The sequence below is a fragment of the Thamnophis sirtalis genome, unplaced genomic scaffold (genome assembly GCF_051295495.1).
Source record: "Thamnophis sirtalis isolate CommonGarterSnake01/CBP01778 unplaced genomic scaffold, rThaSir2_p1.2 scaffold_9, whole genome shotgun sequence".
Taxonomy (NCBI): Eukaryota; Metazoa; Chordata; class Lepidosauria; order Squamata; family Natricidae; genus Thamnophis; species Thamnophis sirtalis.
The window spans coordinates 52606719-52632518 of NW_028261389.1; the positions used below are offsets into that span (position 1 = coordinate 52606719).

A 25800-nucleotide genomic window follows, 5' to 3' on the forward strand; every position below is an offset into this window, starting at 1 on the left:
CTCTAAAGAGGACCTGTCCCCAAAGAGGGCAGACGTGGTGGTATTGGTCTTGGGATGTTCTGCAGAGCCCCCCAGGGAAAAACGCTGCGGGGGCTGGCTTTTTAACCAGGTGGATGTAAGAGAGAAGAGGGCAGCATGCACCCGTGGGCTTGTGCAACAGCCGACTCCTTGCATCCTGTTCCTTCTTCGGCTGCTGCACAAGCCCATGTAGCATGCGCTGCCCTCTTCTCTCTGACAGCTGCCTCATTTCCAATTGAGGGGTGGGGAATGCATGCGTTTTCCTCCCTCTGCATGGATTTCCCACCCCCTATTGCGAGGCGGCTGTTAGAGGGACAAGCCTGGTGCAGACAGGTGGGGCAAGCGAGCGGTGACTGGGTGGGTGGGGGGAGTGATCAAGGGGGCAGGCAATGGGAGGGAGCATTCTGGTATGCGGCCTCTGGAAGAACAGGTACAGGAAGACATGCTAAATTTGACCAACAGGTACGTGCGTACCGGGGTGTACCCCCTATAGCAATAGCAATAGCAATAGCAGTTAGACTTATATACCGCTTCATAGGGCTTTCAGCCCTCTCTAAGCGGTTTACAGAGTCAGCATATTGCCCCCAACAACAATACGGGTCCTCATTTTACCCACCTCGGAAGGATGGAAGGCTGAGTCAACCTTGAGCCGGTGAGATTTGAACAGCCGAACTGCAGAACTGCAGTCAGCTGAAGTAGCCTGCAGTGCTGCATTTAACCACTGCGCCACCTCGGCTCTTTTTTTTTTTGAAACCCACCCCTGATTGGCTCGATCATTATGAATCATTATTAGAAAACTTTACAGACAAACTTTAAAACAAGGTAAGTACCACTGTTTCTGCAGAATTCTCAATATATTAAGATGTTTATTTACAGCCAAATTATGAGAAAAAATGCAGGCAGAAATGAATATATCAAGGTATATTACAATATTAAATGCTGTGGCTTTCTCTTTTTAACCTTCAGAGTATGATGAATGCCTCACCAATAAACAGAACTGTGATGAAAATGCATTGTGTTTCAATACTGTAGGAGGACATAACTGTATTTGCAAACCAGGTTATACTGGAAATGGTACCATATGCAAAGGTAAGATATCACAACATGATTCAGATTTCAAATCCCTTTGTTTCTCTAACCTTTGCATTCCAGCCATCCATTGTTAGTTCCATTTCCTTTCTTGATGCTGCATTTAGCACCAGATTTAGCATACTTTATGTACTAAACTTGCTTTTGAAATACCTGAAATATGAATGTGATTGCAGTTCTGAAAAATTCAAAGGGTAAGTAAATTTGATCAATTTAGATATATCAGCAAAATAATGAATACATTTTTATGTGAAATCATCCAAGATGAAAAAGGTTATACAGAGTGATGAAGATGATTGTAGCAGATATGCAGCCTTGTCACCAAAGCAAAAAGGATAAAATATATCTGAAGCCATGTGGGCCGGTGGAGGTTCAGTACAAATTTGCAGGATTCTTTTAGAAGATTATAATATTTATTGTGTATTCAAATTAGACAAATAATTTTTATTCAGATATTTGGAAAATATCTTTCTCTCCCACTTGAAATAGAATTGAAGATCTTATGATTTTTCCTCTTATAATTTGCTTCAATGATTTCAGCCTTTTGTGAGGATGGTTGTAGAAATGGTGGAGTTTGCATTGCCTCCAATGTCTGTGCCTGTCCACAAGGATTTACAGGCTCAAATTGTGAATCCGGTAAGAGATCCTTTAGTATATTTACGAACCATATAACTGAAGTTTTGTGTATAACAAAAAATAAGAATATCTTTGTGAACAACATGGTTTCTGTTAAATGAGGCAAGAATTGTCAGGATCTCTATGAACCCGAAGCTTACGCTATGAAAATAGAGCTAAAATGTTCATTTTTGTCAACATTTTTTTCTTTAAAGGATATAAATGGGTAGGAGAGCAAACTCCTTTTTTTCATCCTTAATCCGGTTCCATTGCCACATTAAAAATTACACTGCTGAAATTTGGTAATTTTGCTACCAAATTGCAGCAACAATTAGGATAGTGGCAGAAATCAGAGCAATTTGCTTTTTTAAGTTTCCCATTCCCAATCTCACCCTTAAAAAAAAATGAAAATAGCAGCCCCCACAAAAAAACTGATGTCATTATTTTCTAGTGACCTAATCTGCACCTTATACTTCTACTCTAGCTGGTCAGAGAGTAAATTGTTGCTTTAAATAACAACCAAAATAGAAGTAGCCATAAATATCAGTAGTTAACACTACATTAACAAATTATTCTAGTTTTGACTGGTAAAAGTGAACACTGTATAAAGAGTGGCATCATGGTAATCTTTATTTTAGTTGTTTATGTACATGTGATCATTTTTTAAATAATATGTGATACATTTTAAATTGCTATCAAGACATAAGCATAAGATGTAATTATGAAAAGAATTTATTCAGATTTCAGTCTTCTTTATTACAAAAGATGTTGCTGTTTTTAAAAATTGCCTGCTCATTTGCTTTTCAATATGGAAAAATTATAGATTTTTCCTTTGAAACATGCATAGGTTAGTATAGCACATTTTATCATATTTGACTTCATTTTTTCCTTTAATGTTATAAGAAATTTGTGAATATGTATATAGGGCTAAAAAATACCAGTACAGTATAAGAATACTTGAATAGCTACTGAAAAGGTACTACAGTATAGGGGTACTATAGATTTATCTCCACTACTCTATAAACTATACCAGTGATGGCTAATCTTTTTGCCATCGCATGCCAAAAGCGGGGGGAGCACAGGGGGTCATGCACGGGCATCACTGTTCCCTCTAAGGTGCGCGGCTGCGCGGCCGCACACCTTGCAAGAAAGCCCCGCGCAGAGTTTCTATCTGCCGCGCAGAGAAACTCTGTAAAGGAAATGTTTTGCAGGCGGCTACAACTGGATCCGGCAGTGCTGTTGCCTGTTGGAGGAGGAGGAGGCAAACCAGCCTGCCACCACCGGCCACAGCCAGCCCCGCCGCTCTTCCTGCCCCCTTCCCAGCCCCACAGTCCAGCGGACGCAGAAGAAGCAGCCCCGGGGCTCCGCTCTGCTGCCATCCCAGGGGAGGAAAATCGTGTTGGACCAGCAATGGCTGCAACAGTGAGGAGTTAGGAAGTGGGGGATGCAAATGCCCAGCTGTCTGCAAGGCATAGAAATCCTCCCATTCCCCATAATCCTGTCAGAGCTGAAGAAGCTCTGTGCAAAACCCCTCCTTTGTTCCCATCTTGCCTGAGCTCAAAACCGCAGCCTTTAAACGAGGCTCAGCGTAATGCGGAGGAAGGAAGGCACTTCCTTCTGGGGAAAGAGCTGGAGGCCGGGAGAAAGATCCAAACGCGGACCCTGGCTATCTCCCCCCCCCACCTCCTCGCTTCCAGGAACTCCCCGCAACCCCCCGCCCCACAAGAGAGACATCAGCGCCGCCCCGAGGGACAGGAGGGGTCCCGGGCGCAACGGCATCGTCTCCCCCCCCCCGCCCGAATAGGGACTCCCAAGTTTTCTAACATTATCTGTTTCTTCTGTTTTTCAATGCAATCAGAGACAAAAATGTTATGTCTGAAATTAAAACACAAGAAGATTGGTATAACTTCAGAATATAGGAGAAATATAAGCTTATTTACTAGATATTCAGGAATAAAACCAACCTTATGAATAGCTTTCACACAGGAAAAAATATTTCAGAATGCAGAAATGAAGAAGCTGGAGACTTGCTTTGCAACATATTTTACGCACCAATTAGGAAATTTTAATTTTAAAAAACTTAAGAGAAAAAAATACCCCTCACAATAACCCATATTCTTAGAGACTTTCATTTTGGATCTACAATACATGAGGGTGCCTTAGCACCTTGGAGCCATACAGTGGTAGGAAGGGACTGTGATAATAGTTGAATTCTATTTTAATCCACTCACACTTTATAATTCTACGCCTAATGTTAATCTTTATTTATTCTCAATAACACATTAAAACCTTTAAAATGCTTTTGTATGAAATCATGCTAGAAAGAATCATGTGTCTCTAACAATTTTATTGAAATTATAAAACAGGCAGTGACATTTTAATAATTTGAGACAGAGTTTACAGAAAGCAAAATTGATTGGGGTTATTATAATTCCCCATTTGTTACCAGAGTTTACTTCTGACAAAAAACAGGACGAAGCCCTAGGAAGGGCTATTTTACACATTCCTTGAGGGGCTTAATAGTTAAGGCGCTGGACTAGGATTTAAGAGACCTGGTTCAAAACTACCCTCAAGACACAGCCACTTTTTTTCGCAGGAAGGGGGAGTTGAGCTGGTGCTCTGCAGATTTTGATTTTAGAAAATAAAATAAAGGCTTCTTGGTCCACCTGGGCCGGAAAGTCAAAATCCAGAAAATTAACCTTGTTTAGGAAAGTTTTGCACTGATGGAAAAATAGTGTTTTCCAGTGAAAGTTTTTCCCCTACTTTTCCTTGTTTGCTTTTTTGGCCTCTATTCCTTCTCTTCTCTCCTCTCCTCTTTTCTTTCTTCCTTTTTTCTTTCCTTCCTTCCTTCTTTCTTCCTTTCCTCTTTCTCTCTCTTTCTTTTTTCTGCCTCTTTTTCTTATCCTCCCACCCTCCTCTCCCCTTTCTTTTTCTCTTTCTCCTCTTTCCTTTTTTGTCTCTCCCTCTGTCTCTGTCTCTCTCTCCCTCTCCCTTCTTTCCTTCCTCCCTTCCTTCCTCTCCCCTCTTTGTTTGCTTCTTTAAGTGCTCCAATTGCTAATCTATATCAGTTGGTAATTTATTCATAACTTGCTAATATCACTGCAGACTATTGGATAGTAAGGGGGAAAGTATAATCCTCAACTTACAACAGTTCACTTAATGACTAAAGCTACATCAGCACTGAAAAAAGTGAATTACAGCTGTTCTTCACACATGATCATTGCAGCATCCCCATGGTCATATGATCAAAATTTGGATCTTTGGCAACTGCCTCATATTTATGATGGTTGCAGTGTCCTGGGGTCACCTTTTGCAACCATCTGCCAAGGAAAGTCAGTAGGAAAGTCAGACTGACTTAACAACCAGATTACTGATTTAACCGCAGTGATTCACTTAACTGTAGCAAGAAAGGTTGTAAAATGGGGCAAAACTCACTTAACAAATGTCTCACTTAGCAATAGAAACTTTGGGCTCAATTATGGTCGTAGATTGAGGACTACCTGTATAGGGAGATTTCTTTACTTAATGGATATTTACATGGTAGAATTGAGTTTCAAATAACACTAAGTTCGTTGTCTTGGGTGACATCTATGAAAAAAATCCAGGTGCTCAGGTATGAAAATGTGCTGCTCAAACACTATACTTTTCCGCTCACACGGAAAAAAAATTAGAGGGAACATTGACGGGCATGCCCCACCAATAATTCTATGCATGCATGCGTGTGTGGCCCCTGCCCTCCCCTTGATTTTGGCACGCGGTAGTCCAGTTTCTCACCTTCCCCAGGCTCCAGAGGCTTTCTAGGAGCCTGGAGAGGGCACAAACAGCCTCCCCACCCCCACAGAGACCCTTAGGAGGCTTCCCTGAAGCCTCCGGAGGGCAAAAAACAGCCCTACGAGCAACCCAGAAGTCCATTCCCGAATTTCTGGGTTGCCTGTAGGGCTGTTTTTCACCTTCTGGAGGCTTCAGGAGGCTTTCCTGAAGCCTCCAGAGGGAGAAAAACAGCCCAATGCACAAACTGGAAGTCTGTTCCTGACCTTCTGGTTTATGCGTTGGGTTGTTTTTCGCCCTGTGGAGGCTTTAGGGATGCCTCCTGAAGCCTCTAGAGCATGAAAAACGGCCCAATATGCAACCTGGAAGTTCTGGAATGGTCTTCCAGGTTGCTCATAAAGCCATTTTTCACTCTCCAGAGGCTTCAGGGAAGCCTCCAGAGGGCGAAAAATGGGCAAAAATGAAGGGCGAAGTCTGGAGTTGACAGGGAAATGCCTCTCGTGTCCTAACAAATGTCTCCGCATGCCATAGGTTTGCCATCACAGCTCTATATTCAGTATTATATAAAAAAATAAACTCATCCACATACTCATTATTTTTTTCAGGAATTAATCTGATTTTCTCCTTGTTCTGTAAAATTCTTTGAGTGTAATTATTCTCCCTTGACTATACCTTTATTTGCAGTTAATGGATATTGTGTGTAAAAATATAAGAAATGTTAAGTCTTCCCCTTGAAATGATGAAAGAAAATAATTATTTGAAAAGCATTTCATGTCCTAGAATTCTGAGTAGTTAAGTTGTTGCTATAATGTTGAGTTCTGTTGTATTTTCTTTTTTCCCTATGAAAGCCAATTTTGAAAATTAGATAGCAGATTTTGAAAATTCCCACTAGAAATTTATTAGATATTTAACAAAAGAAGTAAGATGAATGTTGCAATATTATTGGACTCTGCAAGGAGAGTGAAGTCTGGATTTAAACGAAGTCTTTATTAATTCATGAATGTTGGATTCTCTAAGACATTATTATCTCTTGCCGTATTTCAGGAGTTCTCTCTTAGGTCCATTCATATTAAGGTTTCCAAATCATCCACTCTCCTCCTTAGGGGCAGGGTTAGTTGCATGGTGAAGGGCTTAGGCCCTACATCAGGGATATCCAACTAGATTTGATGGAGGGCTGGATCAGCAGGGCCAGGGGGGAGATAGAGCATGGCCAAGGTGATCGCAACCAACAGCCTGGCCCAGGGAGTGTAGCCAACTTGTCGATTGGCTGAATGGGTGCCTGTGGGGGCTGAGAGGGATTGGGGAGGGAATCCAGGGGTTTCCAGGTAAGGCAGTGGGCAGAAGGCTCATCCCATGGAATGAGGTGAGGGAGACTCAGGGGGTAGTATCTGAAGCTGGAAATCATTGGCCAATGTGCACTCACTGCTCTTTGTGCATGTGGGCTGATTGTTTCTGGATGCAGCCCCAACCTGCCAGCCCCACAGCTGGTGCATTTTGTGGCTCTGGAATCTGCTGCCACTACTGGACTGGCCATCCAAGCAGCAGGGGGAGGTGGCAGTGGGAGGAACATGATGCAGACCTCTGCCCTACTTTCTCTTTTGGTTTGCGGTTGGAGAGCAGATCGCTGATGGTCATCTTCTCTTCGCCCCCCTTGTGGGTCTTGCCCTTGGCCTGTGTGTGGAGCATGTTCCCCTTGTGCACCCAATGCATGTTTGCCCATGAGAGCTGGCACTGCCACCACTCATCAGATCCACCCAGCCTGAAGGAGGCAAAGCGGCCAGCTAGATTGGCCAAGTAGAGGTGGTCGTGCATGCCCAGCAGGTAAAAGATGGCCACTATGATTGGGGAAAGACAGATGTTCATAAGCACCATGGCCACCCAGGACCATCAGAGATGGGGGGGGGGAAGCATGTGATCCTGGCTGGGCCTGGGCAGCCATGGTGTCGATGACAATCTGGCTTTCCCCACTTGTAGTGGCTGTTTTTTACCTGCTGGGCCTGGGCATGCTGTACCACCTCTACTTGGCCTTTCTAGCTTGCCACTTCATCTCCTTCATGCTAGGTGGGCCTGTTGCTCCAAGTAGCGGCAACAGAAGCCTAAACATGAGCTTCTGGCAGCCTTGGTGGTGGTAGCAGCCTATAGCTGCATGAAGGAAACGTGGTCCACATTCAGACCCATGAGGGGGCCAAGGAGATGACTAGCGGGGACCTGCTCTCCAACCATAAGCAAAAACAGATGGGCTGGAGTAGGCAGGCCAATGGTGTCCAGCAGCAGCCGCCCCACACTCCTGCCTCACTTTGTCTCAGCCCATAATGGTGGCAGTAGCTGGAGGCAGAGCACAGGGGGGAGGCATGCAGCCACCTACCCTGTCCCAGCCAAGTGGGATGGAGCAGGCACGTCCGGTGGTCTGCATCACATTCCTCTCCTGACTGTGCCTGCTGCTGGTGCCACCGCCGCCACATGCCTGCTTCTTGGAGGGCTAGCCCAGTGGTCGCAATGGGATGTGAAGCCCATTCTGTTGGACATTCCCCCACACAAATACACACAAATCTTTGATATCTCATTTTATTCTAAAGAATTAGAGAAATCCCTAACCTTCATATAAGAAATTATGTATTTATTCAATTTTTAAATTGAGGAAGATACTCATATAAACACACTGTACTGTAGTAGAAAATGAATGGCCCACACCAATAATTAAAAATTGCACTGAACTTTCTATCCTGCTTCTAGCAAAATGGCTGCTCAGAGTTATTCTTTTTTTTTTTAGTTTTAGTTGACTGGTTAACCTTCATAAATTATATTAGTCTTGTGAAAACCTTAACCAACTGACAAATGTTTTCCTAAAAATGTTATTTTCCTTAAAATAAACATTAATAATAAGATTTCTCTTTATAAAAATAAATATAATAACCAATTAATGTACCTACTCTACATACTATGACACTGACAGAACACTTAATAAGGGAGAAACAGGTTGTTTTCAACACTCCTCAACATTTATTGCAAATTCTACTATACTAAAGCCTAGGAACTTTTACATTCTCAGCGTATCTTAGTTTATTTCCATTAATCAATGTTTTTTTCCACTTTTGATCAGTATTCATGCCTTTTTAAAGACATCTGAGAGAAAGCAGGATACCATTAAAGTTTGTGCTTTTCACTATGTAGGGATGAATCAGGATTAAATAAATTACCCTGGATCAATTTCAGAAACCTGTTTATACCGTAAGAAAATGCACTGTGGTACACTTTTTAAAAAGTAATTTAAAATATTTTGCAAAAGAGACACTGAATTTTCCTGTCAACTAAGTCTGATCAGAAAGCAAAATGAATGAATAATGTAGAGAACAAATATACATATATACAGTATAAACACACACACCGGAACAGACACACACACACACACACACAAACATATACATACATACCAGAGGTGGGTTGCTCCCAGTTTAGACTGGTTCAGGTGAACTGGTAGTGGTAATAGGGCGTGGGTCACCGAACCGGTAGTGACAGCTGGCTGGCAATGCCTCCAAACCAGCCCGCTTGGATGCTCACCACATGGATCCACAGAACTGACTCCTCCTGCCTACACACAAGTAAGCATTGGCACTTGCCTAGCCTCCCCTCCCCACTGGCCAATGTCTCCTGAAGCCGCCAGCATTGCAGCTGCCCGCCTCCCTGCCGCTTTGAGCAGTGGTGAGCTCCAAGCAGTGGGTGGGGCGGTGTGGGTGAGCTCTCAACAGGGAGATAGAGATTGGCTCAGCCAAGCTGCCTCTTCCTGAGCCAGAAGAAGCAGCAAACACCAAGCAACCACCCCTTCTGGGTTAGCCTTTAGCTCCACCCCACACCGCCTGAGAAAAGGAGCTTTATTTTCTTGTTCCCACCGGGGAGCGTCATGCTCTCTGCTCTGTGAGATGCATATCTTGCTGGAGACTGGCAGCTCTGGGTCTTGTGGCCTTTTTGGGGTTTTCTTAAAAAAAAAAAACCGCCTCTCTAGACAAGCTTGAAAACTTCCAAGGTTGCTTCTGGAGGGAACAGTCGGGTAGTATTTTCTCTCCCTCCCTGGGCACCTGCAGTTCCGGAGCCTTGGAAGCTGCAGCCTTGGAGCAACTCCTGGCCCTTGCACGAGGTTGCTTCTGGAGGGAACAGTTGGGCAGTGTTTCCCCCACCCCCTCCCAGGGCACCTGAAGCCCCGGAGCCTTGGAGACTGCAGCCTCCAGTAAAGTACAGTAAAAAAAACTTCTCGTGAGTGCAAGGCAATTAACAACTAGTCATGTATATATGAGAAATAAAACTTGTTAATAATAATCTTAAAACAATTCATTCCTTCTAAACATAAAAGCTTTCCAGGAAACTAAACTGTGATGAACCTGTTTTTAAATAGATTTATGTTAGCTCCCCTCCCCCCTGTCCACCCAACATATACTGTATTTTTCGGAGTATAAGATGCACTGGAGTATAAGACACACCAAGGTTTTGAAGAGGCAAATTAAAAAAAAAAGTTTTTGCACTTTGCAGACCTCCCAAAAAACAGTCTATGTTTTGCAAAAACGAGCCCAGTTTTTTTTCAAAAAAGGGCATGAATAGCCTTTAGGAGGCTTGTAGAGTGCTCCTAGAGGGTGCCCCCCCAAACTAGCACAAAACGGCCCATTTTTCACAAAAACTGACCCATTTTCTGTCAAAAAAGGGCATGCAGTCTTTAGGAGGCTTCTAGAGTGCTCCTGGGGGCTGGAGAGGGAAAAATTGAGCAAAAAAAGCCTGTTTTTCGCTCATTTCTGCCCTCCCCAGCCCACAGGAGCACTCTGCAAGGCTCCCAAAGGCTATGCACAGCCGTTTTGGTGAAGGGGACAGGGTTTCAGAAGGCAAAAAATGCTGTATTCAGTGTATAAGACACACCCAGATTTTCAGACTCTTTTCTGAGGGGTAAAAGGTGCGTCTTATACTCCAAAAATACGGTACATGTTGAAAAGCTGGCTCTTCACATCTATTTTTTTCATTAAGTTTATTCATGCCTGTGTTGATATTAATTTTGATATTGTATAAATTTTATATTACATATTTTATATTATACATTATAAACATCTATTATCTTAATTATATCTTAAATAAACTCTCATGATTTGTTGTTTGCTTCAGAATGCATGTGACTTATATACTACTGTTTTTTTTTTGACAATGTGGAAAACTGAATGAAATTTAAGAAATTTATATTTTGATGGGCCTTGCAACAGACTCTGAACCTTTTCAAATAGAAAATATTTAGGTCTGCCATTTTAGAAAGCCATGTTGCCTGCTGTAAAAATAATAATTCTTATATCTACATTTGCTCTCATGTAAAGTGATTGTGCAAGAATTAATCATATAGCTGCTCAAAAGTGTGATACCTTATTTAAACAGTTTCCATTTATCAAAATGTGTCTAGATTGTTTTATCTTTCAAATTGAATCTAAAATCCATAATATAACTTGAAATAACAATATCTGGTTTAAATGTGGTACACTATACACACAAAGATATAAATATTGTTTTGTTTATTGGCATGTAAAACACTAGTGGAATTTGCAGCTTTAAAATCAAATCTTGGGAAATAGATATTTATAGATAAATTTCTATGAATATGCTATGTTTGAAATACATCCATATTGAAGAAGATACATTCATGTATTAGAAATGTACATAGAACGATGCAATCAAATATTTAAATATGATTTAAGCATAATGCAAAACATATATTTCTAAGCATATTTCTATACATTTACACATTTGAAAACATAACTTATCCTCAAATTTAATTTTAAAGTTATAAATCTATATCACAAAACTCAGACATGTGCAAAATCTGAATTATTCAATTTTCATATTAAGAGATTCAAATCTGCTTATCTTATATCAGAGTTCATAATATCATGATTCCTCAAATATTATTCTATTCATTTATTTTGTTAATGATTTTAAAATTATTAAGTTAGCATGAAAAATACAATTCATAACTAGTCTATAGAGATTGTGAAAGCCAAATAGCAGACATATTCAGAATTAACAGGTGATATACTTGTTGTCTTTAATTGATCATGGTTTTTATTACAGATTGACCACCAGCATCACAGAATGGCAATTTGCCTACCTATACAAATATTACTTTGCACAATATTCAACTGGGTTACAATGTTCTTCATGAAGATTATTTTAATGAAAACAACTATTTTTTTAAAGGAGTAATTGCTATATTATAAAAATTACTTTCTTATGTTAATCAGTGGAGATATCATTAAGGAGATAGCTGAGAATTCCATTATGAGAATTCATAACTTCTTCTGGTAAAACATTTTAGTGAATTATTAATCACACATCAAACCACTTGTAAGGCCTGGCCTCTCCGCCTTATTGAAGAAAGTAAAGACTCTTGAAACTTGGCATTTCAAAAGGAACCTTTTATTGAACAGGAGTGAAAGTAAGGAGAAATCAAAGCAAGCTCTGAGGTCCCCAGGCCATACAGTTAGAATAAAAGGAATTAGAAACCCTTCCCAAAAGTCCAGTGTGGATTCAGCCAATCCGCAGGTGTGAAGATGGTATTGTACTGGCTGCTCTCAGAAAGTAATAAGGGAACTTTCTCAGGGTAATTTGCCAGCTTTTGAGTGATACAACCCACATGGCCCTCCCTCCCCTTACATTCCCCAAAAGGTGAGAAAATGTCAGGGTGCCTAGGTGCTAGGCTAAAGGTTATAAACCAACAGACTATAGCAGTGGTGAAATTCATTTTTTTTTACTACCAGTTCTGTGGGTATGGCTTGGTTAGGGTGACCAGATGTCCCGCTTTTGGTGGGATAGCCACGCCTTTTCATAAATTTTCCCGCGTCCCGCACGGTTCTTAAAAACGCACGCTTTTTTTGGCGCTCGCAGCTCCCTCGCTCCCCCGCCCATCAGCTGCTAGCTCGCTGGGGTGGCTCATCATTCCGTTCTATCCTACAAATTTAAGCCAGCCCAGCCTGCCGCTCACTGATTGGATTGGCCTGGACTCCAGCCAATCAGTGAGCTGGCTGGGATGGAAAATTTTCAGCACGCCGCGTGCTGAAAATTTTCCATCCCAACCAGTTCACTGATTGGCTGGAGTCCACTTAGCTTAGCATGCCTGCGCGAGTCTCCATTTCATTTCGTCTTTTGGTTGCAGCTGCGCTTACTCACTGGTGAGTAATCATGTTATAGATTGGTACCAGTGGGATTCAGGAGGCGCTATGGGGAGGAGACAGGCCTCCTCTCCTCCTTCTCCCCGTTTACGGAGTTCATTTCATCTCCTCACGTCACAGCCAGCGCCTGTGCTGCACCGCCACAGGCGGCAGAAGCTCCGGAACCGAGCAGTTCTCTGCGCGAGCCGCCACCGCCCTCTACCGCCCATCAGCTGCTAGCTCGCTGGGCTGGTTACTGTAGCGTGTGAGCGGGCGGATGGGCGGGGAACGAGTGAGCCGCTCATTCGTTCCCCCACCCATCCGTTGCTAGCTCGCTGGGCTGGCTACTGTAGCGTGTGAGCAGGCGGATGGGCGGGGAACGAGTGAGCCGCTCATTCGTTCCCCTGCCCATCAGCTGCTAGCTCGCTGGGCTGGCTACTGTAGCGTGTGAGCGGGTGGATGGGCGGGGAACAAGTGAGCCGCTCATTCGTTCCCCCGCCCATCAGCTGCTAGCTCGCTGGGCTGGCTACTGTAGCGTGTGAACGGGCGGATGAGCGGGGAACGAGTGAGCCGCTCATTCGTTCCCCCGCCCATCAGCTGCTAGCTCGCTGGGCTGGGTACTGTAGCGTGTGAGCGGGCGGATGGGCGGGGAACAAGTGAGCCGCTCATTCGTTCCCCTGCCCATCAGCTGCTAGCTCGCTGGGCTGGCTACTGTAGCGTGTTAGCGGGCGGATGGACGGGGAACGAGTGAGCCGCTCATTCGTTCCCCCGCCCATCCGCTGCTAGCTCGCTGGGCTGGCTACTGTAGCGTGTGAGCGGGCGGATGAGTGGGGAACGAGTGAGCCACTCATTCGTTCCCCTGCCCATCAGCTGCTGGCTCGCATGGGCTGGGTAACCTAGTTAGAACTTATTTGGAGTCTGGCAGCGCGTGGCTGTATCGTAAAAGGTCTGAGGGAGAGCTCATTGTCCGTGGGAAAAACGTCGGGGCAAATTCTGTTTACGCGGTGGTTTCGAGATGCACAGAAGTAGGGAAGGGAGGGAGGGCAGCGCTAATGGATGCTCTTTCTCCGTCGCGATCTCCTCTTTTGATCTGTGACCACGAGCCGTTCCTATTGGCCGTTTCCCTTGTGATGTCTGTATCAGGCGCCGGGCTTAGTTTCCGTATCTAAGTTAAGAGAGACCGGAGATCGCGGGGTTTCTTGTATGCTGCTAGGAGAGGCAGAAGCCAAGAAGAGCCGGGCCTGCCTTCTCGCTATCCCCGCTCCGCCCCGGTCACCGGGGATGGGGACAGCCCTCCGCTAGACTTGTTGCCAAACTGGACGGGGAAAGGGGAAAGCTGTTCCCACCAGCCGAAGTCAGAACCATGCTGTGACCAAAGTTTGGAGAAAAATGGTTTTTGTGTGTGTGTGTGTGTGTGTGTGTGTTTGATTGAGCGAGGGATAAAATAAATCATCATTGCAATGTTGGACTCATATTTGGGAAATTTGCCATTTCATAACTAGGTTTGTCTTAAAGAAACAAGTAAACAGGATTTGTTTACTTAGTTGATCACCTAACTCATATGCTTTTTGTTAGATCGGGGAATGGATGAGGCAGACTCAGGCGTAGCAAATAACAACAGCTCTTTATTGGTTTCAACTATGTACAATCCAGCACTGCTCTGTTTTAAAGGGAGCTGTCAAATGGCTCTGTCAATCACCAGTGAGTATTTTCCTGCCGGATCGGAGGACCTTGGTGGAACCTACCATACTGGCTGTCAGTATGTAACACCCTTCCCCTCTTAGATGGGCTGATCAAGCTGGTAATGTACTCACGCAGGTAGGCAGGTCCTCTAGAGACTCTCTCTGACCTGCGCAGTTCAGTTGGCGCTGGGACTTCAGTCAAGTCGGTCGGATCTGTTGCCTCTCTGGCTTCGCCTGGTGGAAGCTCCTGGAACTTTCCGCAGAGTGTGGCTGGAGTTCCTAGAGCCAGTTTGCTCGGAATTTGCTGTGGGCCCACAAGCTTCTCAGATAAGTACTCCGGTACCTTCGGGCTTGAGTGGTCTGTGAAAGGAGTAGATATTTGTTCCTTTTGGGTAGGGTTTTGGCTAACTCATACAGGAGTTACCTTTGGTTGCCTAAGATTGGAATGGCGTATCGGCCTCGAAGTTGGTCAATGTGCTGCCTCCAAATTCTCCTGTCCTCGAGCTCCAATTTGTAAGAGCGAGGTTTATGGACTATGAGCCACGCTCAAAGAGTTATCGCTTGGAAGCAAAAGAATAGTCATTTCCAGGTCTGCTAGCTTTGCAGAGCAAAACTGGAACAGAATTGATGCAATTTTTTGGGAATGATTCACTTAGTGACAGTGATCCACTTAGGGATGGTAACTCACTTAGTGATGGTAAATCACTTAGTGATGATGTCAGCATTCAGGGAGGAGAAGCTGAAAAAGAAATGAAACAAGAGAGGATTGAGACACAGGACCAGCCAATGCCACGCAGGGCAGAGTGATGGAACAAGTGGATTCCACATGACAGGTATTCTGCTAGTAAAGTAAAAGTGTGTAATATATGGTATGAGCCAAGGAACTATAAGGAAGTATTGACATTACTGAAATTTGAACAAGTAAAGTAGAAAGAAGCCATGGACAAAGAAATGGAATTCATGGGTGAACATAACTGGTTCACATCTATGACTTTGCCACAGGGGAGCAAAGCCATAGGATGTAAATGTAGAAAGTGCTACAGGTACTTTCTACATAGGTACAATATAAAGCAAGGTTTTTCACAGATGAAAAATATGCACTATAATGGGGTTTTTGCACCAACTGTAAAGAGTGAAAGCATAAAGCTGGCACCAGTGTTGCCAGCAGCAAATGGCCATAAAATTTGGCATTTTGACATAACTACTGCATTCCTCAATGCGGAACTACAGGAAGAAATTTACATGGTTTAAGCACCAAGGTATGAAAGTAAAAAGCCTAACAGGGTGTTTAAATTGAACAAGGCCATTTATGGGCTGAAGCAGTCAGCCAGGAATTGGAATGTCTGTCTACATATAGAAGGGTCTTGGGTTCAAGAGTTGCAAGGCTTATGGTTGCATATACATTGGAAAGTTAAAAGGTGGGAATGGTCAATTATTAGCATTTGTGGATGGTCTTTTTTTCATTGCAAAGGATGTTTCACAGAATAAGGCCATGATGGTGAACCTATGGCACATGTCACAGGTGGAATGCAGAGCCCTCTGTGAGGGCACTCAAGCCGTTGCCCAGCACAGTTCCATCATGCATGCATGCATACCTCCCACCAGCCAGTGATTTTTGGGTCTGCCGTGCATGTGGGAAACACGTGCACATGCACAGGGGGCAGGGGGAGTGCAGAGGTGTTCAGCATGCCCCCATGCTCCATTTTTGGCACCAGGAGGCTTCATGGAAGGCCTCAGGAGCCCAGTGGAGGCCATTTTCACTCTCCCAGAGGCTCAAGGAAAGCCTCTGGAGCCTGGGGAGGATGGAAAACAGGACTTCCAGAAATTCAGAAACAGACGTTTTTCCAGCCTCTGGAGGGCCTCCAGAGCCTGGAGGAGCCCAGAAGAGGCCATTTTCACCCTCCCAGATGTTTGAGAAAGCTCCCGGAGTCTGGGGAAGATGAAAAATGGAACTTCCGGAACTTGCAATTCAACTTGCAATTCTAAATACACATGACTGGGAATAAAAAAAAAAATCCCTGAGCTTTCTTGGGTCAGGTGTTTTATCTGATTCAGTGCAGATAACTTATTTCTGAATAAAACCGCTTAGAAACTGTGCTTAGAAACTATTTGATTTGCAGGTGAAGGTCATCATGGCTACAAAGGCTTATGGCGCTCAGGGGACTTGCTTGTCTCCAGAAAGCAAATGCTATGGGAGGAGGAAGCCGACCCATAACAGTGGACCTCTCTTTCCAATAAAAGCAAACACCAGGCGAGTGGGAGAATCTGGCTGAAAGGGCTTTGAGAAGTTGAAGAAAAGACCCTTTTCCGGGAGGGCTATTGGGCTGTAGGAAATGGGCAGCCAGAGAGCATGCCTCTTTCGGGAACTCACTCTGCCCAGATGGATGAGATCTGCCACGAAAGCCTCCTTGGCTTCAGTTGGGAAAGAAAAGTTGCCTCGCAGTAGGAGAGCAGTCTACACACACTACTAGTGTTATCAGAAAATGTGCCTGTATTGGAGGCTCAGGCAGAGCACTTATTAGTAGCCGGCTTTCAAAGCAAGATCATGGCTGCTTGTCTACTGCTGGGATTTCCTCCTGCATTACTACTATGGACATTGGCCCTGATGCCTTGCTGCACAAAGAGAAGGCAGCTATATGCCTTGCTCCTTTCCTTTAGAAAAAATCAACTGGTTCTAGTGAACTGGTGCAAACCAGATGAATGTGAATTAGAGCCATTTTGCTGTTTATCAGTCTAACCTATGACAGATTTACAATTTGATGAGAGTGGAATGGACTAGGTGGTCCCATGTATATCTAACAATTAAGTTCTTAAAGGAAAGGTGGAATTAAAATAAAAAGTCCAATTAACTTGCAAAATTATTTGAGAATATTGGTTTTATTTTTTAAAAATGGAAAAGCTATTTCCATTCTATATAGAATTTAAGTCAACAGAGTCATACCTTTTAAATATTTTGTAAACTTTTTGTAAATATTCATGTACCTAGTTACCATTTTATCTATGTCAATTGTTGCGGGAAATGGGAGGGGGTAAAATCAAAAGTTTTATCTGGGATAATTGCAGATAAGAACTTTAGGAAACTTTTATTTTATTTACTTAAGTTTTTTCTCGTGATATAATGGATATTGTGAAATGGATAAATTTATTTTATAAATACCAGTTTGCCTCTTTTTCAATTGTCTGAATTAATTCATTGTAAACTATTTGCACTTTTCCATACATTCCTTTAAAAAAATTATACTGTATATTTCAATTTCTCTTTTTTTGCCTCCTTGGAATACTATTAGTTGCCATTGAAAGACTAAGTAGATAAGTAGATCTAGAAAACAGTTTGTTTCAGCTTGGGAAATGTGGTAATTATGACAGCAAATAATGCAATTCATATTCAAAATGTGCATTGGAAAAAAAATCTAAAAAATAATTTCTAGGAGAATTAACTATAGAAGGAAAGGAGTTATGATTTAATGTCCTGACAATGCTACACAATAGATACTGTTTGTTTATAAGAGATACTCTATAATGCAAGACATGGGAGAAGGGATAATTAAGGTGACCAGACATCCCACTTTTGGCGGGACAGTCACGATTTTGCACAATTTGTCCCGTGTCCTGCAGCGTTCTTAAAAAGTCCCGATTTTTGTGACCAGACCCGGAAGTAAGCCTGCCCCACCCCCAGCCCTGTATACCCGTCCCGGCTGGACGGTATTTTGTCCCTTCTGTCTCCCCGTTGCTCATAAAAGCAACTTCGGGAAGGTCTTTTGCTAGCAGGCAGGTTCTAGAACGCCTGCCGCCACCAAAGGACCTTCCCGGAGTTGCTTTTCTGAGCAACGGGGATACAGAAGGGACGCAATCTCCTTTCATTCTCCCTCTGCCTCATTTACTCATTCAAGCAGCAGAGAACGAAAGAAAATCGCATAGCCGAGGGCAAAGGAGCCTGCAGCCTCCTTCATTCAAACGTTCAGGCAGCGGGGATGCGGGGAGGCTTTCTCGCACGCCTTCTTTCTCTGAAGCCGTGCCAGATTCAGCAAAGCGGGCAGCGCATGCCCTTGGGCTTGTGCAACAGCCAAAGAACAGGAGGCGAGAATTCAGGTACTGCACAAGCCCACGGGCATGCCCTACCCTCTTCTCTCTGATAGCCGCCTGGTTAAAAAGGAGGAGGCGACTCTGCTGGTCCGGAGCCCATCCGGGAAGACGAGGAACGCAAGGGGGATCCCTCCCCCTGCAGATGGGCTCTGGACCAGTGGAGCCCCCTCCTCCTTTTTAACCAGGCGGCTATCAGAGAGAAGAGGGCAGCGCGTGCCCGTGGGCTTGTGCAGCACCTGAATTCTCACCTCCTGTTCTTCGGCTGCAGCCGAAGATCGCGTGGTTAAAAAGATCACCTGGTTAAAAAGGAGGAAGAGGAGGCTCTGCTAGTCCGGAGCCCATCCGCGGGGGCAGGGATCCCCCTCACGTTCCTCATCTTCCTGGATGGGCTCCTCCTCCTTTTTAACCAGGTGGCTATCAGAGAGAAGAGGGCAGCGAAAAAAAAGAAAAAAAAACCTTTTCCTTCTGTAGAAAAAAAAGGGGGGGGAATTCCAGAGACCGACTGAAAGAGGGAATCCTCAGCCAGGGCACCCTTTGCTCTGCCACAGCAACCTTTTCAAGTAGGATCAGACTAGTTTGAAAGCCTCGCCTTCTACTTCGGCGGGGAAATTCCCTGCCGCGCAGGCTCCGTCCCGCAGAAAAAATCCCCTTCACCGAAGCTCAAGAGGCAAGCGCTGCCTCCACCTGCCAGAATCTCTGAAGAGAACTTTGCAACTAGTTGAGGAGCGGCGAACAGCGGACTTGAGCATTTGCACGCATTCAGCCAAGGTCCTGCTGAGCCCCACTACTTTGGACGACCCAATGGATTTTACGATAGACGTGCACACCCGGGAGGTGTTGAAGAAGGACAGGCAGCTCAACCTGATCCAGGACGACAGGCGCAACAGTGGCTTACAGAAAGAGACAGAGAGACACACACACACAGAGTGAGAAACAAACACACACACACAGGGGGGAGGAGAGACAGAGAGAGACAGACACACAGAGAGAATGACAGAGAGAGAGGCAGAGGGAGGAAGGGAGATAGAGGCAAAGAGCCACACAGAGAGTGAGAGACAGAGAGGGGGGGTACTGTCCGTTTTCCCCATGCCACGAGGGCAGCAGGAAGACTAGGATAGGGATCTCTTCTCAGCTCCAGCCTGGGAGAGAAGCAGCAGAGAAAGGTAAACCAGCATTTTATATTTTATTTGCTTTATTTGCTTTTGGCCTGAGCGGGGCGGGGAAGACACCTTGCCAGAGGCTGCTGGAGAACTCTTTCCAAAGAGAGGGTTTGGGAACTGGATGGGCGAGATTGGAGCAGGCAGGCAGGGAGCGCACTTGCTCCCCTTTCCCATGGCCAGCCTTTCCCCACGGAGCCTGTGGACGCGGCTGCTGGCTGTGCAGGTGGCCTGGAGGGAAGCCCCGAACCTCCTGGCGTGGACCTGGCATTGGAGATCCGCGTTTCTAAAGCGTAGCATTATTTCACTCCTCTCCCGTTTTCTGGGGGGGGGAGCTACGAGAAGCAGGTAGTGGCCACTTGGGGAATATTTGTGTCCCCAGGAGATCTGCTCTTCCCCACCCCTGAAGGGGAGGCCATGCATGGGTGAGAGTGCTAATGATAATGACCAATTCCCTCCTGTTTCTGCGGGTTTGGGGGGGAGAGAAGGTAATTGCAGAGCCTGGACTGAAGTTAGGAGGATGACTCGCTACAATAAGCAGTGACCATTATTTGGAGGAAGAAAAAGCGTAGCCGTGTGACGGAGATTCGCTCTTTCAGAACCTGCATCATCTTTTTTTCAAATTAAAAAAAAGCCTTTTAAACATTCTTATTCCTAAAGGCAAAAAAAACCACGAGGCTTGTTGGAGAACGGAGTGGAGGTGACGTGCGAGGGGGAGGCGGGGTGCCGTGGTGGGGGGAGATGTTGCTGAAATAATTAGATCTGTCAGGAACTCAGATGTGGGGGGGAGGTCAGTGAGAAGCCTTTGCCGGCCCGATGTCAGCTGTAGCTCTGAAGTTGCTTTCCTTTCTACTGAAGCCCCGCTCAGCAAAGCAAGTCCTGGGAAGTCCTTTGCGCCAGCTAGAAAAGGTCTTCACTCACTCCCTCTTGCAGCACGCCCCTCTGCGAAAAAACGCTGAGATCGGCGCACTTGGGGCTGCTGCTGCGACGTCCGGGGAGGCTCTGCTGGTCTGGAACCCATCCGCAGGGGGAGGGATCCCCCTCGTGTTACTCGTCTTCCCGAATGGGCTGGTAAGGGAATAGAAAAGGTTTTTCTCCAGTCCCAGGTTTCAGCTTCTTGGCTTCAGTATCTCTTTCCAGCTTCTTCTGTTGAGCCTGTAATTAAGGTTCTTTTTTATGTCTTAAGAAAGATCACTTGGTTAAAAAGAAGGAAGAGGCTCCGCTGGTCCGGAGCCCATCTGCAGGTTGGGAGGGAGGGAGAGACAGACAGAAAGACAGACAGACAGATAGACAGAGACACAGAGAGAGACACACACACAGAGTGAGTGATTAAGTGAGTGAGTGAGTGAGTGAGAGATAGACACACACACACACATACACACAGAGTGACAGAGAGAGAGGAAGGGAGGGGAGAGAGATAGAGAGGGAGGGAGGGAGAGAGACACAGAGAGACACACACAGAGTGAGTGATTAAGTGAGTGAGTGAGTGAGTGAGAGATAGACACACACACACACATACACACAGAGTGACAGAGAGAGAGGAAGGGAGGGGAGAGAGATAGAGAGGGAGGGAGGGAGAGAGACACAGAGAGACACACACAGAGTGAGTGATTAAGTGAGTGAGTGAGTGAGTGAGAGATAGACACACACACACACATACACACAGAGTGACAGAGAGAGAGGAAGGGAGGGGAGAGAGATAGAGAGATAGAGAGAGAGGGAGGGAGAGAGACAGAGAGAGACACACACAGAGTGAGTGATTAAGTGAGTGAGTGAGACACACACACACACACACACACACAGAGTGACAGAGAGAGAGGAAGGGAGGGGAGAGAGATAGAGAGAGAGGGAGTGAGAGAGCTTTCAATTTGTAGGGATGTAAGCTGGCTGTTTTTGCCTGCTCTCAAAAAGATGAGCAGGGTTGAACCTGGCTAATAATTGGAGGGGAACTCACCTGGGAATCTCAGTACTGTATATTTAATAGGAAAATATTAAAAATTGTCCAAAAGCAACGACAATTTCCATACTACTGCTAAGAAAATTACGACACATCAATAAAATTATAGGAGCTGAGTTTAACTCAAGAGAAACTTTTCTAAAGGTAGACAGTTATATAACAATTCCACAATTCTGAAAGAACAAGCTTGTTCTATATGAAATTTAATGCTACAGCAGAATGAAGTAACACTGAAGATAAGTGCAGGTAGTCCTCAATGCACAACCACAATTGAGCCCAAAATTTATGTTGTTAAGTAAGAAATTTATTGAGTTTTGCCCCATTTTACAATTTTTCTTGCCACATTTGTTAAGTGAAAAAAAAAATTTTAATCAACCCCCCCCCCTCCCAGCAATGGTGTCCCTCTTTACCAATGTTAAAATCTGGTCACCTTAGGGATAATGGAAATAAACTTCCAGATGGAATGACTTTTTCTGCTTGCCAGGGGCAGTAACACACAAAATATGCTTCTCATTTATCTTCATTGAATTAATTAGAAATGTTTCAACAATACTGAGTATTTTAATGGCGTTATTTTGTTCACGATTCACATTTATTTCTTGCATCTTTGTAAAAAGATAATGCTTATTACACTTCAGTTCCTTTTTAGTATATTGTATCTCAGTGTATAGAATATAAATATTTTTGATGTGTCCACAAACAACAGCCATTTCTGTGTACTGATACCATGGTTTATGTTGTTTTCTATTTATTGAGCAGATATTGATGAATGTTCAGATGGCTTTGTTCAGTGTGACAGCCGTGCCACCTGTATTAACCTACCTGGATGGTACCACTGTGAGTGCAGGGATGGTTACCACGATAATGGCATGTTTTCATCTAGTGGAGAATCATGTGAAGGTATGAATGGCATCATACTTCATTTGGTATTCCTATGAAATTGTGTTTGAGTGATACTAATTGTCTTGATTTAGGCTAAGAATTCATTGTGTTGAGCCCAAAGATCTCATAAAGGGCAAACAAATATTATCTTTATTGTAACTTATATCCCCACAAAACTAGGGTTATCTGGAACTGAGCATTATCTGACCCATTGTAATTTACTTCAGAAAAAATAAATGCCATATCAATGCACATAAAATACTTTGCCATGGGATTCATCCTTCACCTCTTTCCATGTACCCCTGAAAGAGCTTTCTATTTCTTTGTTCTTTCTGAAACACCTGCTCTCCCTAAACTATTTTGGGAAAACTAAGAGCCTTCTTGAAATGTGGGATGGCATGGAAAGAATAAATGACCTCAATTCAATCTTAAACTAAGTAGAAAATTCATATAAGGAATTTTTCGGGAGGTTTTGTGGGAGAAATATCACATTATTTAAGAACATTTCCTAATGCAGAGTTCCCCAAGCTTCTCGCCTTTGTGGACTAGAAGGTGGGGAGTGGCAGAGGAGATGGTTCCATACAAGTAGTGGCAAAGAGTCCATGCATGTGCAGCTCCATTTGCAGAAGTGTTGGGCTTGCACAAATGAAAATGTGCATACGCATGTGATTGCTCGCCACTTCCATGGGCTGGTTCTGAATGACTCAAGGCCTGGTAGTGGCCCATGACCTGGGGGTTGGGGACCCCTTTCCTAATGCCTTTGAAAATACAAATAGATATAGAGTAAAACAGTGAGAATCATAAATTTTGTGACATATTTATTCATAACACAAACCAAGGCAAAGCTTGGTTAAGCTACTTTGTGCACATTACAGATATTCCTTTGATATTATGGATGTTGAACAAAATGGAATAACCAGAATGCCTTCATCAGATAAATAACTGGAAATGCCACTTGATGCCCACATGCACATTCGTATTCCATGAAATTGGGTAGACTTTTGGCAGTTGTTTGGGAAAATGGATGAGAAGGAAGATATTGTAAAAACTGCAAGTGGCCTCATTTTGAAAAAACAGCCAATGTTTTAAAGATACATTTTGCTCTTTTCTATTTTATAATTGCCCCACAGCTTTATAAGTAGCATTGCGGCAGATCATGATACTTTCTTACAATGCCTCATTTGAATGTTGGGATATTATTCTAAAAGTGTGCTGAGCAAAAACAAAAAGAGATTGGAGTTTCCTCTGGTCTGCGCCATCTCCAACTTTCCCAGAATATCTTTATGGCTTTGTAATACTTGCATAAAATCTCTATAAATCTAGTACCTCGTATACAATTAGTGAATTAACTGGGCAAAATGGCTTTGTATGCACTCGCTTACAAGTTCTGTTTAGATGCTACAGAATTACTCTGTATTTATTAGGAGATTACTATATTAGAGCAATGGAAGGATCATACAATCTTCCACTTTCAACATGCCTACCAGCTTGACTACATGATTAACTGTATGGGTTTGCTCAGGAAATGAGGATAAGGGATACAGGTAGCCCTCGATTTACAAACATTTATTTAGCAACCAAAGAAAGTTACAACAGCACTGAAAAAATGACTGGCCTCTACACTTATGACTGTCACAGCATTACCATGAACACGTGATCAAATTAGGGCACTTAACAACTGGCATATATTTTTGACATTTGAAGCATCTGGGTTCATCTGCAAGCTTCCCAACCAGCTTCTGACAAATGAAGTCAATAACCACATGATTCACTTAATAACTGCAGTGATCATTTAACAACTGGGGCAAAAAGGTCATATAATTAGATGTGATTCACTTAACAACTACCTTATTAAGCCACAGAAATTTGGGCCCCAATTGTGGTAATAATTTTGAGAACAACCTGCATATGATCAGGCAATTTCTGTATAATCATAATTTTATAGGCAGACTTTATTATTGAATACTAGATTTTCAGGAAAGGAGAAGAAATGTTTATTGTTATCTAAATAAAACAATTCCATTTTATGTTTTTGTTTTTGCTTTACATATTTAATATACTGTACATTTTAAAGAAACCTCTTATTACCCTATAAAACATTTACCACCAGTAAAATAATAATATGCTGCTTTTAAATTTTGTAGAAATGCTACAATTAGAAAAAAAAACCTGTACAGAAGTATTGTAAACTTAGCTGTACAAAGATTAGGCATTTGATAAATGGCAATTATATAGTGGGCCTGTACTTGTACTTCTAAGATATTGTGCTGAAATGAAACTTCAAGGTACATTTATGTAGAAGCTTTGTGTTATGTTTCTCAGAAAAGATAATACACCACATTCTATTATGAACTATTTAAATCAAGAAGAGGTAAGAAAACCTCTTTAATTTTGGTAGGATTAATATTTAAATTTTCATTCAATCTTTACTTATTAAGTGTCTAAAATCTAAGCATAATTAATCTTACAGGAATAAAGAAATTTCTCTTTCCTTGGAAAGAAAAAGCTGTTTGAATGTATTGTTGCAGAAGATCAATTCATAAGGAGATAAGTCTTCCTAAGAAATTAGACAGCCTGTTGGTATTCCAAATTTAGATTGCTGGCATCACAGGATGGAGTCTAGGGATGTAAGGAGACCCATGAAAGCATTCATATTTTTTCAAATAAAATGTATTCCCAAGTACTTGACAATATTAAAATTAGGATACAAAATACTTTCCCATCTATAATTTAAAGTAAAAAACACAATATAATGCAAGCATAATAAAGAAAAAAATAATACTGTTACAGGAACACTGGGAAATTATTTTGCACTTACACATCTCTAATATATAAATTTGAAATAACTAAATCAATGTGGTTAGTAATGCTGCATACCAGTCTTCTGAACAGTATAATTCTTACATGTGCACTTGTTGCTCGAATCTAATTCCTAGTGAGTTGACATAGGGTACTAGCCATTTGGAGAAAATATGCATTTGTGTTTTATGAATAAATGTCAGTGTGTAGGTATTTGTCTTCACTAATTTTTCAGTTGATTATAAGGCAAAAATGATATCTAAATTAGTTCTATATGTATTATTTTTAACAGAGCATTTTTTCAAGTATACGTAGCAATGTTCTGAAAATGCTTTATACACACACACACACACACACATATATTGCTTCTAATTAAAGTAGGATAATATTTTTGAAGTATATAATATATTCAAAATGGTAAATTAGACATACTTTTGATACTTTCTAATGAATAAATATGAACATTGATTTTACTCATACATAGCAGTTTTTGTTCAGCTTTGAAACACTTAACCTGATATTGCATTGTATAGAAGATTTTGTATCTTTGACTTGCCTTCTGCTGCACAGTACTAAACAAATAC

At 43.0% G+C, this 25800-nt stretch overlaps 1 protein-coding gene across 4 annotated transcripts in view; it reads left to right on the top strand.

Annotated features, from left to right (window-relative positions):
• The window catches only part of NELL2 (neural EGFL like 2), a 156135-nt gene that overhangs the window by 120215 nt on the left and 10120 nt on the right, over nt 1–25800 (top strand). Inside the window, exons 14-16 of one of the 4 annotated variants that reach the window (XM_087723553.1) lie at nt 985–1107; nt 1648–1743; nt 22295–22435. In XM_087723553.1, the coding sequence (XP_087579679.1) occupies nt 985–1107; nt 1648–1743; nt 22295–22435 (360 nt within the window). The remainder of the gene's footprint in view (nt 1–984; nt 1108–1647; nt 1744–22294; nt 22436–25800) is intronic. The other 3 variants (XM_087723555.1, XM_087723554.1, XM_087723556.1) reach the window with 3 other exon arrangements.